We start from the raw sequence: 20,665 nt of genomic DNA, 5'->3' as shown, positions 1-20,665 counted from the left end.
CTGAAAGAGACGTATAAGCTACATCTTGTTCATTCACTATATAAAATATTATTACATAACTCTCTATTTATAAAGAGACAATAAATAGTGAGCAATTAAGAAACCGTAGACTTAAATAAGGTAAACATTGATAAACCTAATATAGAGAGTATAAATATTCTAACATAATGGCCCGGAATAAATCTTACAAGAAAATCAAACCTAAATAGGCAATATTATTAGAAGAAAATAGACCCATCACGTCATTGGATGCCATGAAAAAATTGCTCCTAATATAAGATCGATTAGAACTCTTAGAACTGACGTCTCACATCTGGGAAGGAAGAACTGAAGTACCTTGAAGTTCAACAAATGTCATCAATCCTCAAACAGATGAATAACCTCAAGGATCGAGTCGGCCATATAGCACTCATCTCCGTCTTCTTGTTCCTCGGTTTACTCTTTGTCTTCGCTTGCATCCCGACCACTTTCAAGCCACTCCTTTCCGTACAATGTAACCAGTGTCCACAACCCTCTAAGAAAGTAAGCATTTTTTTCCTTCTTCTTCTTTTTAATTATCTGCATCCCTTTGAGAATGACAATACCTTTATTTGAATTTGTGCGCTATTATATTATGTGATATATATATAATTAGGGCGACATGATCACTGGCCATAGAGATGCATTGGAGGCAGCTTTGTCTGAGGCTTCCATGGGGAACAGGACTGTGGTAATCACTATTGTCAACAAGGCTTACGTGGAGGGAGATAAGCCGATGCTTGATATGTTTCTGGATAGTTTTTGGCTCGGGGAAGATACCCGGGAACTGGTCGACCACCTTTTACTCGTTACTGTCGATCAGATGTCGTTCGAACGCTGCGAGTTTCTTCGGCTTCATTGCTACCAGCTTGAGATGGACGGCGGCTTGGATTCCGATGGCGAGAAGCTGTACATGTCCGATGGTTTTATCAAGATGATGTGGAGTAGAACCCTCTTTCTGGGAGACGTACTGAAGCGAGGTTACAATTTCATATTCACGGTACGTGCATAGGTTATGATCTTACTGATCAATTTTAATTATTCACATTAGCAGCTTCCAATTGAAGATGATATTATATTAGAATAAAAGAAAAGAATTTTTCTTAGTTCAGTTATTCTGTTGTATTAGTTTCGTTAGTTAGTTTAGAGTTAGTTTTTCTTTCTGGCTTGTATTCTTGGTCTATATATATATATATATATATATATATATATATTTGTAAAGCTTGAGTTTTTTAGTTAACGCAATTCATTCAATGAGAATTCTTTCTCTCCGTTTCTTTGTTTTCCGCATTCTCTCTCTGTTCTTTCCAGAACTTGACATGGTATCAGAGCATACAACAATGGCGCCTGAAAACTCTTCTTCCTTGTTGAAAATTCCTTCTGATAACATTCCTTTCACAAACACTGAAAATCCTCCTCTTCAATTCACTGTTTCACCTTCAATTTTGACCAATCCAACCAGTCCCTTCTACTTGCCCCAAGGCGAAAGTCTAGGACCATTTCTCGTCTCTCAGCCGCTCATCGGTGAAAACTACAATACCTGGAGCCGATCAATGCTGATGACTCTCATTGGCAAGAACAAATTGGCATTCGTTGATGGAAGTCTTCCTCAACCTTCGGTTGATGCTGGTACCAAGTATCACGCCTGGATTCGTTGTAATAATATGATCTTGTCTTGGATTCTCAACTCTGTCTCCAAAGAAATTGCTGCGAGTATCATCTACATCGATACATGCCATGGCATGAGGATTGACCTAAAGGAGCGTTTTTCATAGAAGAATGGACCTAGGGGTTTTTAGCTGCAGAAGTCGATTTCGGCACTTTCTCAAGATAATTCCTCTGTAAGTTCATATTTCACTCATCTCAAATCTTTATGGGATGAGCTGAGCAATTACCGCCCGATTTCTCCCTGTTCTTGTGGTGGTATGAAAATTGTTGCTGAACACTATCATCAAGAATATGTTTTTCAATTCCTGATGGGACTCAATGAGTCTTTTGCTGCAATTAGTGGTCAAATTCTTCTCATAGAGCCTCTGCCTTATGTTAACAAGGTATTCTCCATGATCACTCAAGAAGAAAAGCAGCAAGAAATTTTTGTCAAGACACAGGCTTTCAACTAGGATTTTGTTGCTCTTATGACTACACCAGTGAATCAGTTTGTCAAGCAGCCATATCGGAAGGACAAACAGATCTGTACTCACTATGGAGTTCCTGGACATACAGCCGATAAGTGTTATCGGCTTCATGGCTTTCCCCCGAGATTTAAGTTTACCAAGAATCTCAAGAAGCCTTCTTCTTCACATTCTGCCAACAATGTACAAGACATTGATCCTCAACCTCAGCAGCATGATCCTCTGCAAATTGTTCCTCAGTTGACTATCACTCCTGCTCAATGCCAACAACTTCTCTCTCTGTTGCAGCAACAATCTGTTGTTCAACAACCTTTCGCTAACATGGCAGGTAGTATTATTACCACTTTATTTGCTCCGGCTCCCACTTCTTCCTCTGTAACAGGTTCTATTCTCATTTCTTTTATCTGAATCCTAAACATTCGGTTTTTCTTCAATTTTTGTTCCAAAATTTTCAACTTCTCATTCAAAATCCACTCCCTGGATTATTGATACAGGGGCAACTGATCATATGATCAATTGTCCATCCCTTTTCACCACTATAACTGATGTGGTTTCCACATTTGTTAAGCTTCCAAATGGTTCTGTGGTTCCTATCACACACATAGGAATCGTAGTCATTTCAGCCAATCTTACATTGACTGAAGTTTTGTGTGTTCCTTCTTTTACTTTTAATCTCATTTCAACTAGCAAAATTATCAAATTTTTGCAAGCTTGTCTAATCTTTCTTGCTGGTTTCTGTTTTATACAAAATTTGTGCCCTTGGAGGACGATTGGAGTGGGTAGAGAGGAAGTTGGCTTATTCTACTTGCTGCATGACCCAAAGGTTTCTTCCACACCATCTTCATCCTATACCACTTGTTTTAGCTCAATAAAATCTTCTTTGAGTGATGTATGGCATTATAGATTAGGTCATTCATCAACCACCTGAATGCATTTGTTGCATAATAAATTTCCTGAGATTTCTTGTAATTCTCATGATACTTGTACTGTTTGTCCATTAGCTAGACAGCATCGTCTCCCTTTTCCTGTACACACAAATGTGAGTTGTATGCCTTTTGAAATAATTCACTGTGACATTTTAGGGCCAATGGCCACTCCTTCAATAAATGGTTCGCGTTTCTTCCTTACTATTGTTGATGACCATACTCGTTTTACTTGGATTCACTTGATGAAATCTAAAGCACAAACTCGTTCCTTGATACAATCTTTCTTTCGATTTGTTGAAACCAAATTTAATCTCAAAATTAAATGTCGATGTTCTGACAATGGTTCAGAATTTAAAATGGATGATTTTTTTTCTTCCCATGGCACCATTCACCAATTAAGTTGTGTTGAAACTCCACAACAAAATGCTGTTATGGAGCACAAACATCAACATTTGTTGAATGTTGCTAGGGCTTTGATATTTCAATCTCAAGTTCCCATCCATTTTTGGGGTGAATGCATTCTAATAGCAGCCCATCTTATCAATCAAATTCCAACTCCTATTTCGTCAAATAGAACTCCTCATGAAATCTTTTTTTCCATTCTACCTTCATACTCTCATCTCAAAGTTTTTGGATGTCTAGCATATATTTCCACTTTATCTAGACATAGAACCAAATTTGATTCTCGGGCAACTCCTTGTATTTTCATTGGTTATCCATTTGGCACAAAATGATACACATTTTTCAACTTGCATACATAATCTGTTGTTGTTTCCCGAGATGTTGTCTTTCATGAACAAATATTTCCTTTTGCTATTAATTTCACACAAGCCTCTAGTGATGGTTGTTTAGAATAATGACATGGTATCAAAGCACACAACAATGGCACCTGAAAACTCTTTTTCCTCGTCGGAAATTCCTTCCAATAACATTCATTTCACAAACACTGAAAATCCTCCTCTTCAATTCATCGGTTCACCTTCAATTTTCACCAATCCAACCAGTCCCTTCTACTTGCCCCAAGGTGAAAGTCCAAGAGCAATTCTCGTCTCTCAGCCGCTCATTGGTGAAAACTACAATACCTGGAGCCGATCGATGCTGATGGCTCTCATTGCCAAGAACAAATTGGCATTCGTCGATGGAAGTCTTCCTCAACCTTTGGTTGATGCTGGTACCGAGTATCACGCCTGGATTCGTTGTAATAATAGGATCTTGTCTTGGATTCTCAACTCTGTCTCCAAAGAAATTGCTGTGAGTATCATCTACATCGATACATGCTATGGCATGTGGATTGACCTAAATAAGCATTTTTCGCAGAAGAACGGACCTAGGGTTTTTTAGCTGCATAAGTCGATCTCGACACTTTCTCAAGATAATTCCTCTGTAAGTTCATATTTCACTCAGCTCAAATCTTTATGGGATGAGTTGAGCAATTACCGCCCGATTCCTCCCTGTTCTTGTGGTGGTATGAAAATTGTTGCCGAACACTATCATCAAGAATATGTTTATCAATTCCTGATGGGACTCAATGAGTCTTTTGCTGCAATTCGTGGTCAAATTCTTCTCATGGAGCCTCTGCCTTCTGTTAACAAGTCTTCTCCATGATCACTCAAGAAGAAAAGCAGCAAGAAATTTTTGTCAAGACACAGGCTCTCAACCTGGATTCTGCTGCTCTTATGACTACACCAATGAATCAGTTTGTCAAGCAGCCATATCGGAAGGACAAACTGATCTGTACTCACTATGGTAATTTCACACAAGCCTCTAGTGATGGTTGTTTATCTTGTTCTACATCACCCAATTCATTACTTCCTTTACCTATTTATGTTGATAATTTTTCAGATTTTCCTGTTTTTCTACCTTCTTATTCATCACCTGCACCTTATCAACCTCACACATCTCCATCTCATTTTCACCATAATTCAGCACCACCTGTACCTCATACAACCCTACATGCATCTTTTAGTCTAGTACCTATTCCTCAACCAAAAACCTCAGAAAAATTAATCTTTATCTTATCATCCAAATCCAGAAATACAACCTGAAAATTGAAATTGACTTCTAAAAATAAAGTGTGTGCAACAAGTGTCAACAAAAATTAAGCATAGCGGAAAGTAAAAGACACACAGATTTTTGTTGACGAAGTGGAAACTCAATCAAGAGAAAAACCACTCCGGGGCAGCCAAACCCAGGAATTCCACTATTCAGAAGACGAAGCAAGATACAAGATAGTAACACTCACATGTACCGATGCAGTGGTCGAACCTTGCTCTCTGACGTGTAATCCAACATGAACGCTTCCCAACCAGGTCTCCTACCTGAATGGGTCTTCAATGGAATTCCTTACCTTAGAGCCGACCTCTAAGATAGACTTCAGTTGTAGCGCAACACACTTGAAACGGCTTCAGAGGGATCTTGAACTTCTCTGAGCTCTTGTGGAATTCAATACCGAATTCTTGCAGTTCTCAATGCCCATGGGCCTCTATTTATAGGCTGAGGTGCAGAATGGGTGACTGCTGTAATATGTATGGACGCCGTCCGGACGGTGAACTTGGGTCGTCCTGACGAACAACTGTGTGACAGGATTTTCTGAAAATTTCGCTGAAAATCTTTCGTGTTTAAGAGCCGCGTCCGGACGGTGAGACACTGACGTCCGGACGGTCGCACATCCGCTGCAAGTAATTTCCATATAAGGCTTAGCGCGTCCGGACCAAGGGGATGAACGTCCGGACGGCAATTCTTCAACACGCAATTTCTATATCTGCTATGCGTGCGTCCGGACCAAGAGAGGCAGACGTCCGAACGGTTGAAGTCGAATCGGCAATTTCCTTAACTGATGAGCGCGCGTCCGGACCAATGCTGACTGACGTCCGGACGGTGACATTTGAATTGCGATTCTTGCCTTATTTATGATTGCGTCCGGACGGAAAATCACATCGTCCGGACGGTTGAAGTCGATCTTTCCATATACTGAACTTGGAAAGAATCTGAAGCCGATCGATCACTGATGGACGTCCGGACGGGCTGCTGAGAGGTCCGGACGGATGCAAGCTGGAACAGAAGCTTCTCGACATAGTGTAGGGTCCGGAAGAAAAAGATACGTCGTCCGGACAGATGATGTTGGTCTGTCTGGCGTCCGGTCGTGATGAACATGTCGTCCGAACAGATGGAATAGTGGACAGATGGGCGTCCAGACGGGATGACACGTCGTCCGGACGGCTGACAGGGAATCTAAAATCTTCTATCTTTTTCGCAGTACAGAGTCTTCTGAAAATGCTCTAACAAGTGGAATCCTTTTTTACAGCATCTTTACACATAAGTGATTTTATCCAAACACAGAATGAGGCCAAAATACTAACACAACCTTTGGATGTTCCTCTTCCACCCTTATCTTAACCTTCTAATCTTCAAAAATCCACAAGAGTTAAAACTCAACCTCGGTACCTGCAGAATTACCATTGTCAATTGGCTTCTTCTTCCCCATCTCTATCTTCTTCCACAGCACAAAATTCAGGTATTCCTTATTCTTTGTCTAATTACGTTTCTTATGATCATTTGTCTCCTGCTTACAAACACTTTTGTTCTTCAATTTCTGCTCAATCCAACCTTCTTATTACCATGAGGCTATTAAGTTTGAGTCTTGGCGTGAGGCTATGTCAGCTAAGATTTCAGCTTTGGAGGCTAATAATACTTGGGTTGTTTGTGATCTCCCACCTCATAAACATCCAACCGGGTGTAAGTGGGTTTATAAAATCAAACATAGAGTTGATGGTAGTGTTGAAAGTTATAAGGCTAGGTTAGTTGCTAAGGGATACCTTCTGAAAATAAATATTGACTTCTAACAACCAAGTGTGTGTGTTTGTATGCAACAAAAATATCTTTAAATGCGGAAAATAAAAAGACAAGATATTTGTTGACGAAGTGGAAACTTTGTGAAGAGAAAAATCACTCTGGGACAGCCAAACCCAGGAACTCCACTATCCAAAAACAAAGCAAGTTACAAAGCACTCGTACTCATAAAACCTATTGCAGTAATCATACCTTTAATTATAACACGAAGCTCATCGTGAACGCTTCCCAACCAAGTATCCTACTTGAAGGGGTCTTTGATGGATTCATTTACCTTAGGGACGAACCCTAAGATAAACTTCACACGAACTGTTGAGCACATACTGGCAATGACTAGAGAGCTAGCTTCTCCCTAAACACCCTCTCTAAGCACTATGAAATTCGTTACAGAATTCATACGATTTACAAACCTAGAGCCCTCTATTTATAGGCTTATAGAAAACCTAAATCTGCTTAAAATCGAACTCTGGCTATCGAGTGTCTAGACGGAAGTTAGCTTCGTCCGGACGGTCTTATGAGACTGCCTTCCAGAATAGCGCAAATCTTTCCATAACAGGTATACGTTCGGACGGCTTGGCCGTGCATTCGGACAATCTTCGCTATAACTCCTTTCCGCGTTCGAACGGAAGTTCGAAATATTCTGAAAAGCTTACTCTGATGTCCGGACGTCTTTAATGATGAAGCTTCTAGACACTGCGGGGCGTCCGGACGCCTTCAAAGGCTCGTCCGGACGGCTTCAATACTAAAGCTTCTAGACATTGCGGAGCGTCCAGACGCCTTCAAAGGCTCGTTCGGACGGTTGCATAGGAACCGATTTTTCTGTCTTTTCTGTCTTGGAATTTGCAAGGAATCTTCATGACCATCTTCTAGAAACTTGTGATCAGTCACATGTTTTGAAATGAACATTGTCCGTATACATGAAGACTCTGAATGAGAACCGATCATCCTGTTAATTTGCAACCATTACATAAAAGTATTTTTGTCATCCAGAATGTAGCCAATATAAAATACTAACACACTCAATGTGAGGGATTGGATTACCAGGACACATTCTCTCCCATAGCAAAAATGACCACTGTTCGATGTTTTTAGCCTTAGCTGCTACCAAGAATTGGTTTTTACACCAATTGGATGTAAATAATGCTTTCTTGCATGGTGAATTACATGAGGAAGTTTAAATGAAAATGCCTCCTGGTTTTGGTGTTAAGGGGGAGTCTAAGGTGTGTAGACTCACAAAATCTCTGTATGGCTTAAAGCAAGTCTCAAGGCAATGGTTTTTCAAATTTTCATCAACTCTTCTTGATTTTGGTTTTATCCAATCAAAGGCAGACTATCCCTTATTCACTAGGGTGCAAGGATCCTCTTTTCTTGCCTTACTCATTTATGTTGATGATGTGTCCATTGCAAGCAATGATTATGTTGCAATCTCTTCTTTCATTACTATGTTGAATGATAAGTTTAAACTCAAGGATTTGGGTTATTTGAAATACTTTCTTGGTTTAGAAATTGCTCGGTCTTCTAGTGGAATTTCTGTTAGCCAACAAAAGTATGCCTTATAGATTTTGGAAGATTCTGGCTTGCTAGCTTCAGAACCTGTTCAATTTCCTATGGAGCAGAATTTGAAGTTGTCAGGGATGATGGTGTTCTTCTCTTGGATCCTACAGTTTATAGGAGATTGATTGGTCGTCTCCTCTACTTGACTATTACTCGGCCCGACCTAGCTTATTCAGTTCAAACTTTAAGCCAATTTATAGATAAACCGAGACAACCTCATCTTGATGCAGCTCAACGGGTTCTTAGATATATTAAATTTGCTCCAGCTCAAGGTCTTTTATTTCATGCAAAGTCAGATATGCAACTCAAAGCTTTTTGCGATGCTGATTGGGCAGGATGTATGGATACTTAAAAATCTATTACAGGATATTGCGTTTTTCTTGGTGATTCTCTTGTTTCATGGAAGTCTAAGAAGCAACAAATTGTTTCTTGTTCATCAGCTAAATCTAAATATAGATCTATGGCTGCCACGTGCAGTGAACAATATTAGTCTTCATGAAATCTGAGATCGAATTCAAGCTTTTATTAGGAATATTAATGTTATAGGGGTTTCTTCTACGTACAGATTTATAATATATTAAATAGACTAAGATTATCATGTAGAGGTAAAATTGTTTGATGTTGTAAGCAAAGGTCATTGAGTTCCACCAATTAAGAAATTAAACTTGGTCATACTTTTGGAATTCTTTCATTAGAAAATTGTAGAAGCTAGATATTGAATATGCTAAGAAAATTGTACCATGCATGCTCTTATTCAATAATTCTAGCTAGAGTTTTAATTTATAGAAGACCCCTTACAAGCTCTAGGCAGGATAATTAAAGAAAATATCTCTGACTTTCTACATGTAGAAAGAAAGATATATATGTAAGATTTTATCTTCTATATCTTATACATGTACAATTAAATTACCTAATGGAATCAAATCAAATTAATTGTTATAGGCATTAATTTGTAAGTTGATATCTTTTTTTTTTTAACAGATCAGGATATCATCTATATTGATAAGAAAACGACCAAAAAAGGTCTAGGGAGAAACTTGATCCCTAAGTACAAGAGAAGAAACATGACTAGGTACATCCTTTAACCACATAGAATTTTGCCTAGATGAAATAGCCAGTTTTGCAATAGAGTGGGCTACACCATTTGTTTCCCTAGGCGTAAAAACAACACAAGAGGATCTAAATCCAACCAATTCATGCTGCATGCTCTCCACAAAATGCCCAATCCAGCTTGTATGAGGAGGTCTTGACTGAATTTCTTTAACCACTTGAAGCGCATCCCCTTCGAGCATTACGTCAAAAAACCCCACCTCTTGGCAAAAAATCACTGCATGGGTAGCTGCCATCGCTTCAGCCACCGTTGGATCAGCATTAATCGAACAAAACAAACATTTTGCACCCAGAAACATACCTTCACAGTCACGAGCCACAATACCAACACTTACGCAACCCTCCCTTCTATTAACCGCAGCATCCCAATTTACTTTAACTACCCCCACAGGTGGCGGTTGCCACTTTCTCACAGGAATGGGTGCCAATACCTCAACAACAGGCTGCATTTTTTGGTGACACAGCTTATACTCTTGGTGGGCTTCAATGGCCAAAGAGACCATTATTTTAGGCGGAGTGAAAATGCCCTCAAACACAAATGTGTTTCTCCGAAGCCAAATACGACGGACCAAAATCACCAAAAGTTCCATTTATGCAGCAGTGAACTGGGAAAAAAAACCTGACATCATCTCAAGAAAAGAAATACCCCAAGCGTTTTTTTTTTGGAATATCTTTGGTCCACTCCCCTAGACATCCATCGCAACATGGCAGGTCCATAGCACATGTACGATTGATTCTTCCTCCTATTTACAACATTGGCACATGGCCTCTACCACTTTTCTTTTGAATAAATTTATCCTAGTAGGCAGGATATTGTTACCAGCCTTCCACAAAAAAACCTTCACTGGATTCGGTACATTAATACTCCATATGGCTTTCCAGATCTCAACACTTAAGGAAGACTTAGAGCACTCACTTTCGGATCTTCTCTAAATTTCTTTGCCTAAATGATATGCACTCCGGACCGAGAGCAGTCCATTGGAAGTACCACTCCATACAAGCCGATCCTGAGGTTGCATAGGGCTGAGAGGATATTTGAAATAACTTTGACCTTTTCTTCATCAAAAAGAGATGAAAGCAACTCCAAGTTCCACCCTTTTGTAACTGAGTCAATGAGGCAAGAAACCTGTTCGTGTACATCCAACAACCATGGGACAGATTGCATCATATGAGTAGTAGAACTCGGCAGCCATTTGTCTCCCCATATATGAATACTGGTCCCGTCCCCCACTCGCCACACCAATCCTTGCTTGAGTAATTCCTGAGCTGAAACTAAGCTCCTCCACACATAGGATGGTCGTGACCCCAGGGATGCTTCAAGAACCGAGCCATTAGAAAAATATTTAGCTTTGAAGAATCGCGCAACCAATGACTTCGGATTTTGATGAATTCTCCACACTTGTTTGGCAAGTAACGCCTTGTTAAACATAGGTAAATCTCGAAAACCAAGCCCCCCCGCAAATTTTGCTATGCCCATCCTCTCCCAACTCATCCAATGGATCCATGAGCTATTACACATGTGCCCCCACCAGAATTCCTACATCATGTGGTTAAGATCCTTGCAAAGAGTAATGGGAAGGAGAAATACACTCATACTGTAAGTCGGTATGGCTTGGACCATAGCTTTGAGTAAAATCCCCTTACCCGCTTGTGAAAGAAATCTCACCTTCATTTATTGAGCTTTTGGCCAACCCTCTCCTTAATAGACTAGAAAGCTTGCATTTTCAATTTTCCAATCAGTGAGGGCAAGCCTAAATAAGTAACTCCAAGTTGACCTTTTCTTCATCAAAAAGAGATGAAAGCAACTCCAAGTTCCACCCTTTTGTAACTGAGTCAATGAGGCAAGAAACCTGTTCGTGTACATCCAACAACCATGGGACAGATTGCATCATATGAGTAGTAGAACTCGGCAGCCATTTGTCTCCCCATATATGAATACTGGTCCCGTCCCCCACTCGCCACACCAATCCTTGCTTGAGTAATTCCTGAGCTGAAACTAAGCTCCTCCACACATAGGATGGTCGTGACCCCAGGGATGCTTCAAGAACCGAGCCATTAGAAAAATATTTAGCTTTGAAGAATCGCGCAACCAATGACTTCGGATTTTGATGAATTCTCCACACTTGTTTGGCAAGTAACGCCTTGTTAAACATAGGTAAATCTCGAAAACCAAGCCCCCCCGCAAATTTTGCTATGCCCATCCTCTCCCAACTCATCCAATGGATCCATGAGCTATTACACATGTGCCCCCACCAGAATTCCTACATCATGTGGTTAAGATCCTTGCAAAGAGTAATGGGAAGGAGAAATACACTCATACTGTAAGTCGGTATGGCTTGGACCATAGCTTTGAGTAAAATCCCCTTACCCGCTTGTGAAAGAAATCTCACCTTCATTTATTGAGCTTTTGGCCAACCCTCTCCTTAATAGACTAGAAAGCTTGCATTTTCAATTTTCCAATCAGTGAGGGCAAGCCTAAATAAGTATCAAATCTTGTTGCCTCAGACAGTTCAGATAGTTGTAAAATATCCCTCATCCGTTCCTGGCTAGTGTTACGGTTGAAAAAAATAGTCGTTTTTTGAAAATTCAGCTTCTGACCTGAACCCTCCTCATAGATACCAAGAGTCTTCACAACCCTCCTCCATTCCATAAAGTTTGCTTTACAAAAGATCAAACTATCATCTACAAAAAAATAAATGACTGATCCTAGGTCCCCGTAAAGAAGAAGGGACCCCCGTGATGGCTTCTGTCAACTCAGCATGGTGAAGAAGAGAAGTGAGAGCCTCAGCACATATAACAAACAGATAGGGTGAAATAGGATCCCCTTGCCTGATCCCCCTGGAAGGGTGAATATGCCCCACGGATGTGCCATTAACAATCACAGAATAAGTGACCAACTGAACACAGGTCATGATGAGATTAGTCCATCTTTCAGAGAACCCTAACCTCAACATTATTGCTTCCAAAAAATCTCACTCAACCCGATCATACGCCTTACTCATATCCAACTTAAGCCCCATGTATCCCATTCTGCTAAACATCATAGTCTGCATAGAGTGCAAAGTCTCATATGCAGCTAGAATATTATCAGTAATCAACCTACCAGGGATAAATGCACTTTGTGTGCTAGAAATAATGTAAGGCAATACAAATTTTAATCTATTTGCAAGAACTTTAGAAATCAGTTTATACAAAACATTGCATAAACTAATTAGTCGAAAATCAATCACACAAGTAGGGGAAAGAACCTTAGGGACCAAGGCAATATTAGTAGCATTAATATCTGGATTCAACTCTCCCGTATTTAGAAAGTGGAGCACTGTAGAACTGACCTCAACATGAACCGTAGCCCAGTTTTGTTGGTAAAAGCATGCGGAGAAGCCATCCGGGCCCGAAGCCTTAAGAGGGGCCATCTGTTGTAGAGCCTGACTAATTTCTTCTATTGTGAATTCTTCAAGCAGCCTATTATTCATCTGAGTGGTAACCCTAGGCTTAACATGCCAGATACACTCTGCCACCTTCAAATTAGCTCCAACAGTAAACAGGCCTTGAAAATAACTTACAAAGGCTTCCTCAATAGCTCCCTAGTTGGTGCACAAACGCCCATTCTGATCTGCAATTTCTGTGACAGTATTCCTTCGACTCCGTTGGCTAGCGCAAGCAAGAAAATATTTTGTATTACAGTCCCCATCCTTCAGCCAGTTAGCCTTAGCTCCCTGCCTCCAAATATGGTCCTCCTGATCCAGCAGAGAAATAAGATCCTCCTGGACACATTTTTCATGTTCAACTAATTCAGGGTTTCCCGAGCTCTGTATAGCACTCAACTCCAACTGCTTCTCTTGTATTAAGCGACCCCCTTTTGGATGGTTTTATGAACCCAAATTTGGAGGGACTTTTTGTACCGATCCAACTTCTTTCGCGCTTGGCCCCAAGAATCACCAATTGGTGCTTTCACTCGCCACTCCTTCTTGATTAACTCCTTAGAAGTGGAATCCTTTTCCCAGGCTGCTTCAAACCAAAACTGACATCTCGTTGTCCATCTAAGCTCAAGAGAGTTTGAGTAGGTGATGAACAAAGGGTTGTGGTCTGAAACGCACCATGGCAGAATACTGACTTCTACAACATTGTACCAGCTACTCCACTCAGCATTCGCCACTGCATGATCTAGGCATTCCAAGGTATTCCCCTCCCTAGGCCAACCATTAGTCCAAGTGAAGAGTTGTCCCTTGAAACCCAAATCAGCAAGGTGGCACTCCCCCAATGTGTCTCGGAAATTATCCATCAAAGCACGCAAGCGAACTGAGCAGGAGAATTTTTCTGATAGACAAGTAATTTCATTTAAGTCCCCTACCACAAGCCACGGACAGGGAGTAGCCTGTGCCAAAAATTTCAGCAAAGACCAAGCCTCCAAGCCCTTAGCTGGGTCAGGGTGCCCGTAAAAACCTGTCAACTTCCAAACCAGCCCATTCCCACTGGACTTGATTTCAACATTAATATGCCTTTGACTAAAATTCAGTATCGTTACATTGCTGCTGGAGTTCCATTCCTCCACTTCTCCCTCGACATTCTATAATAAAAAATCAAAGCCCAAACGAGTCTTCAAAAAACCAGCTTTATGCTGGGTAAGTTTGGTTTCCATGAGGAAAACCAAACTAGGCGACTTTTCCTTCACCAACTGACGAAGGACCTGAACTGTCTGGGGGTTCCTAAGCCCCTGTCAATTCCAACTTAAGAGGCGCATGGCTGTTGGCGGGGCTGCTCAGCAGCCTCCGCCAATAAACAATCAATATTTGCATCTTGATCATGAAGAGCATACCCGGAATCATGTTTCCCTTTGCCTTCTGCTCCCTTTGCTGCTACGTCTTGCCCATTTGTCTTCAACAAGCAGCTTAGAGTTGGTGCAGAATTTCCTTCCATTTCGTTCCCACGAGCTTTCCTTTTCCAGAATTTGAGACTTCCTCTTGACCCACACCCAAGAAGTGGATGATCAGAGGACCCCACTTGTGTCTTCACCGAGGCAAGTGCCAAGTTCTCCACAACTCGTTTAGAGCAAAATTCAGAATGTCCTACATGTAGCCCCTCTTGTTGACGAGTGCCCCCCTTACGGGCTTGGGGAAACCCCTTTTTGTGATCATTCTTTTTTGCAGGCCCACTGTGTACCGGGCCATGTTGAATATTTTGTTTTTTACCCAGCCCGTCAGCAAACAGTGCCACCTCACCAATTGAGCATTATCTTGTTTAAAACTTACCTCCACTTTATTCTCGGAATTCCTTCCATTGTCATAAAGATATTTCCATTTCTTGTTTCCCTGCGAAATCTCTTCCTTTCATTCTCTTGGGCTCATCAAATCGTCAGTTAAATGGGGATTTTGGGCTCTCGCTTTGGGAAAATTTGGACGCATTGAATTTTCATCCAGCCGATCCGCAACCTACTACTTTCCATACTCGAAATTTCTTCCTTCTGTTCCACTTCCTTTTGACCCTAACCGGAAAGCACCAAAGATGACGACCGAGCACTAGGCTGTCCCTCAGTAATTCTTGGTTCTTTGGATAGATCGTCTGCATAGAGCCACAACCCCCAACCCTTTGAGCCATCCTCATGAGACATTTTCTTTGAGTGGAGATCAGAACGACCCTTGGGACTATGAAGGATCCTTCCGCAGCTGAAGCATAACACTAGGAGTTTCTCGTATTTGAACGAGACCCAACAAGAGTTTCCTATGAGAAAAAGAGTCATTCCCCACTCCAATGGCCGATACAAGTTAATGGCCACACGAATTCATAGATAACGGCCTCATCCAACATTATCTTCCGCCACAACCACTTCCTCTACCTTACCCAACATGCTCCCGATTTGAAAGCCCACTTCTTGGTTCATACAGCCAAGTGGCATATTATGTTTTTGAACCCAGATAGGAGAGACTAAGAAATCCATCTGATATGGCGCCAGTTTCCTATCAAAATCATGAAGAATCAGTAGAGTCCGGTCATACGACCAGGGTCTCCCCACCATCACCTTTTGTTTGTCACCTACGTCAGAAAACTTGAATAACCAGAGGTTTTCTAGTATCTCCTTAAAAACCACTCGACCAGGAAGCCTCCAAATATGCATAAGGACAGCTTTGAATGCCTCCTTATTGAGTTTCTTCGGCACTCCCAACCGGCCCACTAAACACTTGGATCCCTTTGCTCTAAGGTTCTGCGTTGTCCCATCCGATATCGTAATTCATTTTTACTCACCATCAGACAAAGGAAAGCCCCTCAAAAAATCCCCATTACCTCCTAACATTCTTCTCAGACACAAAAAGGATGAACCAGAAAGAATGAGGCCCAAAAACACTCCTGCGCCGGTGCCTAGAAGAAGACAAAAACACGATGGAGCTAATGTTACTTTGGGCCAAACGACGTTGTGAAAGCCTAGTAATTGAAGTTACAAGGACCAAGCTCAACCATACGGCGTCATGTTTCTTGCTAGATGCTGGTCCCTCCCAAAATCATCATCTTTTCAAACAGCTTGTTTTGAAATCGCTAAGAAACCGATAATAAAGATCCTTTTTATTTTAAGTGAAATAGAGTGAAATCATTTTATATTGTAAATTGATACCAAATCAATTTAATTAATTAATTATTCCTTGATGGAATGAACAATTACAGTGTATAACAATTTTGCGGGTGCCTGACTTAGCCTGTAAATAAAGAGCATATGTATTCCATCAGTACGACATTCAGTAACCTTTCTAAATTTCTGGTTTCCAGACTCTCTGAAATTTTCTTCACTTTACTTGAGCAAAACATTGACCAGAGGTATTTATATAATTAATTATTTCGCTGCTTATTTACATTGTTAAATAGCATTTAATTATATATTGCTAACAAGATATATACTACCCAATAAACAAGATTTCATTACTTATTTATAGTTCAAGGTGCAAATTGTTCTTAATTCATTAGATTTATACAGCTCGATTTAATTTTAGCATATCAACACCTTCTAATTAATAGCCTTCCCCATGTTTCAAGTAATCCAAAAGAGGAAAGGTTGACCTAACAGCCTTAACTGGCATAAGGATTAGGGTTAAGTACTCCTATGGTCCTTGAATTTTCACAACTTTATTTTTTAGTCCCTGAGTTTCAATTTGCATCATAGATGGTACCTCGGTTAAGTTTTTCGTCCAAAAACTAACGGCTTACCAAAGGTTGACACGTGGCACTATATAAAAAAATTAAAAATCTTTAAAACTTAATTAAAAAATAACAAAATTAAAAAAAAAATGAAAAAATAAAAACACAAGGGGTGGCCAAAAAAATAACCAAAAAAATAAATAAATAAATATTGGTTTTGGCCCTTGGGGGTGGCCGGACCACCCCTAATGGCCACGGAGGTGGTTCAACCACCACTAGGTCGGCCGGTCTAGGGGTGGTCGAACCACCCCCGTGGCCCTTGGGGGTGGTTCAGCCACCCACAAGAGCCAAACCCTCCAAATTTTGTTTTTTTTTCCGTTTTGTCCTTGGGGTGGCCGAACCACCCCCATAGGCCACAAGGGTGGTTCGACCACCCCCAATCCGGCCAATCTTCTTGAGGGTGGTTCGGCCACCCCCAAGGGCCAAACCCTCCAAATTTTATTTTTTCCGTTTTGCTCTTGGGGTGGCCAAACCACCCCCATAGGCCACGGGGGTGGTTCGGCCACCCCCAAACTGGTCGAACCACCCCTAAGGGCAAAACCAATCTTGCTATTTTTTATTTTTTATTTTTATTTTTTTCTGTCCAAGGGGTGGCCGAACCACCCCTGGCCAACCACCCTTTTTAAAAATAAAAAAAAATAAAAAAAAAAAAATCAATTTTTTTTAATTAATTTTTAAATATTTAATTTTTTATATAGTGCCACGTGTCAACCTCTGAGGTTGACACGTAGCAGACTGTTAGTTTTTGGACAAAAAAGTTAACCGATGTACCAATTCGATCTTTTCCTAGAATTGATGTACTTTCTATGATACAATTTGAAACTCAGGAACTAAAAAATAAAGTTATAAAAACTCATGGACTAAAAAGGTGTTTAACCCTAAGGATTATCATCTAATTAAGCCTTTTTTCTTTTTCGTTTTTTTCTTTTCTTCTTTATATGAAAATATCATCTAATTAAGCTGGGGGATGAATAACTCAATTAATTCGGCTAGTAAGCCAAAATCAATCTAGCTATATATTTCCATACCATATATGAATTATTAATATTTGCTGTTCCCTCTTCCTCTTACATTTTTTGTTCTTTTTTTTTTTTTTTGGATGAATTAAAATTTTATAACCAAACACCAAAACAATACATCTCTCCAGTAAAAACTAGAACTCTTCCAAAAGTAAACTTTAACTCAGCTACTAAATACAGTAGCAAAATCAAAACTACAAAATACTTAAAAGCTGCAACCTGTAGGAGGAATTTAATCATTTAATTTATATTCTAACACTTGTAAAAAAAATTGGTGTAAAAAAAATAAAATCAATAATGATGTGAAAATATCATTAATTAATAACTTTTTTTTTTTGAACAAAATAACCGGAGCTACCATACATTAATCTGAAGAGGCCCGAAGGCAAATACAGTAAATAGAGGCACATCGACACCCTACACACTAAGCTAGAAAAATCTGACTTGAGTGTTGCCTATAAATAAACAAATATTATAAGGATAAATGTTTGAGCCACTCTTTAACAATAAAGCACCCCTAAGAGCATTCCTAGTAGCCTCATCAAATTTTACTCATCAAAGTACCTGAAAATCACTTTTCTCTATTCTAGTTAGCCACTTTTTTAAAATTCTCTCAACAGCCTCACAATTTTAACTATTACTATCACTATTCCATTTAAATAATATTTTTTTAATATTTCTTTATTCTTTCTCTATTTAATCTTTTTACAAAGAATCCTTCGTATCCATGAAATAAGGACATTATCGTGTGAGAGAGATGAGAAATGGGAGAAGAAAATGAGAAAAAAAAGGAAAAAAAAAAAAATGTACTGATCATGTGAAAGAGAAATGTGAAACAAAATTGGTGAGTGAGTTGGTGACTGAATATTACTCATCAGAATTGATGTGTAATTTCACTCATCAAAACTTTTTGGTTAAAATGGTGAGGCTACTATAAGTGGTTTTTTAGTGTTTTCATCAAATTGGTTCACCAAAATAACTAAAAAGCTATTTTGATGAGGCTATTAGAAATGCTCTAACAAATAAAAGATGGCTGATCTAGTTAAGAAGTAATAAAAAGTTCAATAAAATCTGCAAATTTAACAGAAAGATTTTGATCAAAAACTACTCTAAAAAAGAGAGAAAAAAACTACAGAAAACACCCAACATAAGCCGACATCAAAAGAAAAACTGCACGTGTCTTGGAGGAACCAGGGAAAAAACAGAAGAATGCTTAGTTAAACTTTCTGCGGCAACACGGACAGAGAGGAGACTCATAGTCTTAAAATGACTAGGAAACCCAAAGCTCCATAGCTCTAGAATGACTAGGAGAACAAAAGCACCACTAGATCTGTGCCAGGGAGAAAACAAAAAACCTCCATAACCCTAGAAAGACTAAAAGGGAAGCACTATTGGAGGGAGGAAGGTGTGGAGCCTCCCTCGTCCTCCTCTTCAAACGCCTCTCTTCTTTCTTCTATCTTTTTTTGTTTTTTTTCTCTCTAGGGCCGGTTCTAATTAATAACTTAATTAAAATAAAAGGAAATTGCAACTTATCACGTGCATGTGTTTTGTTTGGACCTAATTATAATTAATTGATTGCGTTGTTTTAATTATCACAGGACACAGATGTGATGTGGCTAAGGAATCCATTGCCAAGGCTGAGCCAAAACGAAAGCATTGATCTTCAAATCAGCACCGATTTTTTCAACGGTGATGGACGGTCGGATGGCAACCCCATCAACACCGGATTCTACCTGATCAGATCCAACAACAAGACGATCTCATTATTTGACGCATGGTACGCCCGGAAAGATAACTCTACGGGATTAAAGGAGCAAGATGTTTTAATAATGATGATGCGTGAAGGTGTGTTTAGAGACATAGGCCTCACAGTAAGATTCCTGGACACCAACTATTTCAGTGGCTTCTGTCAAGATAGCAAAGACTTTAAAGCTGTCACAACCGTCCATGCCAATTGCTGTCGTACTATTAGTGCCAAGCTGGCGGATCTGACTGCTCTCATTCATGTTTGGAAGATGCTCAAGAGCACGTCGTCCACCAATGATAGTTTGACATCTGGATGGTCAAACCACGTGGCATGTGTCCACTCATGGACTTAGAGGGCACTTGTGACGGATATATATATATATCAAACTCTATATATAAAACTCTGAATTATGGAGAACCGTACGGTCAAATTATTTAATAAAACTCATTCGCCAAACAATGAGTCATTGGAGATTGTTTGCTAGATTCCTTTTTAGATTTTTGGGGCATTTCAAAATTTGATTGAATTTAAGTGGATATATGGTACTTTTACTACTTTAGGAAAGCTTAATTTGTGGGATTAGAATAGATTTGACGGGGCATTTTGTGGAAGAAGTATCTTTTGTAAGTCCAAATATCCAAAATAGTTTAATTTGTTTAAAACTAGAATCAAAATTTGTGTTGGCATGGCAAGATTTCCAAAATAGTTTTGTTTAATTTAGAATAAGTGAGCCTTTCAATTGGCGCATGATCGAGTAATTATGTATGTGAAAGAGTTAGTTGCATTCATGTAATAAGGAGGATTAGAATTTTTATTGTGTCTTTCTAAATATTATTTGGCTTTAAAATTACTATCGGATTTTTCAAGGGGTAGTCCAATCGGAGATCACTAATTCGAATCCCCCTCCATTCTCTTATGTGGACATGTCAAAAAAAATATATATATATTGTAGTAAATTTTTATTATTCATGGGTCTTAAGGTGGGCAACGTTCGTACGCACTCAATGGATCACACTTGTGCTTCGGCTTTGGCTTGGTTATTGGACCTTTGGGATCATTATATATTGGTTTATCACCATTACCTGCAATATCGATGATAAATAAATTGATAATTAGCTCTTGATTAAT

The 20,665-nt window shown here is 39.7% G+C and overlaps 1 protein-coding gene across 1 annotated transcript; it reads left to right on the top strand.

Annotated features, from left to right (window-relative positions):
• The first annotated feature begins 284 nt into the window (after positions 1-284).
• LOC133871965 (uncharacterized protein At1g28695-like) lies at positions 285-19,893 on the top strand. Its single transcript, XM_062309453.1, has 3 exons — positions 285-522; positions 635-1,018; positions 19,389-19,893. The coding sequence occupies exons 1-3, from the start codon at positions 352-354 to the stop codon at positions 19,887-19,889; spliced, it is 1,056 nt and encodes a 351-aa protein (XP_062165437.1). The 5' UTR covers positions 285-351; the 3' UTR covers positions 19,890-19,893.
• Positions 19,894-20,665: the final 772 nt, after the last annotated feature.

This window comes from Alnus glutinosa, chromosome 6 (assembly GCF_958979055.1).
Source record: "Alnus glutinosa chromosome 6, dhAlnGlut1.1, whole genome shotgun sequence".
Classification (NCBI taxonomy): domain Eukaryota; kingdom Viridiplantae; phylum Streptophyta; class Magnoliopsida; order Fagales; family Betulaceae; genus Alnus; species Alnus glutinosa.
Note: the sequence above shows the minus strand (reverse complement) of the source record. Positions and strands in the feature narration are given on the sequence as shown.

What these genes read in the sequence shown, in the direction of transcription:
- LOC133871965 (XM_062309453.1), top strand. Translation starts at nt 352, where the DNA reads ATGTCATCAATCCTCAAACAGATGAATAACCTCAAGGATCGAGTCGGC. An exon ending in GTCCACAACCCTCTAAGAAA is followed by an intron (nt 523 to 634) that starts GTAAGCATTTTT and finishes ATATATAATTAG; the next exon opens with GGCGACATGATCACTGGCCA. An exon ending in GTTACAATTTCATATTCACG is followed by an intron (nt 1,019 to 19,388) that starts GTACGTGCATAG and finishes TAATTATCACAG; the next exon opens with GACACAGATGTGATGTGGCT.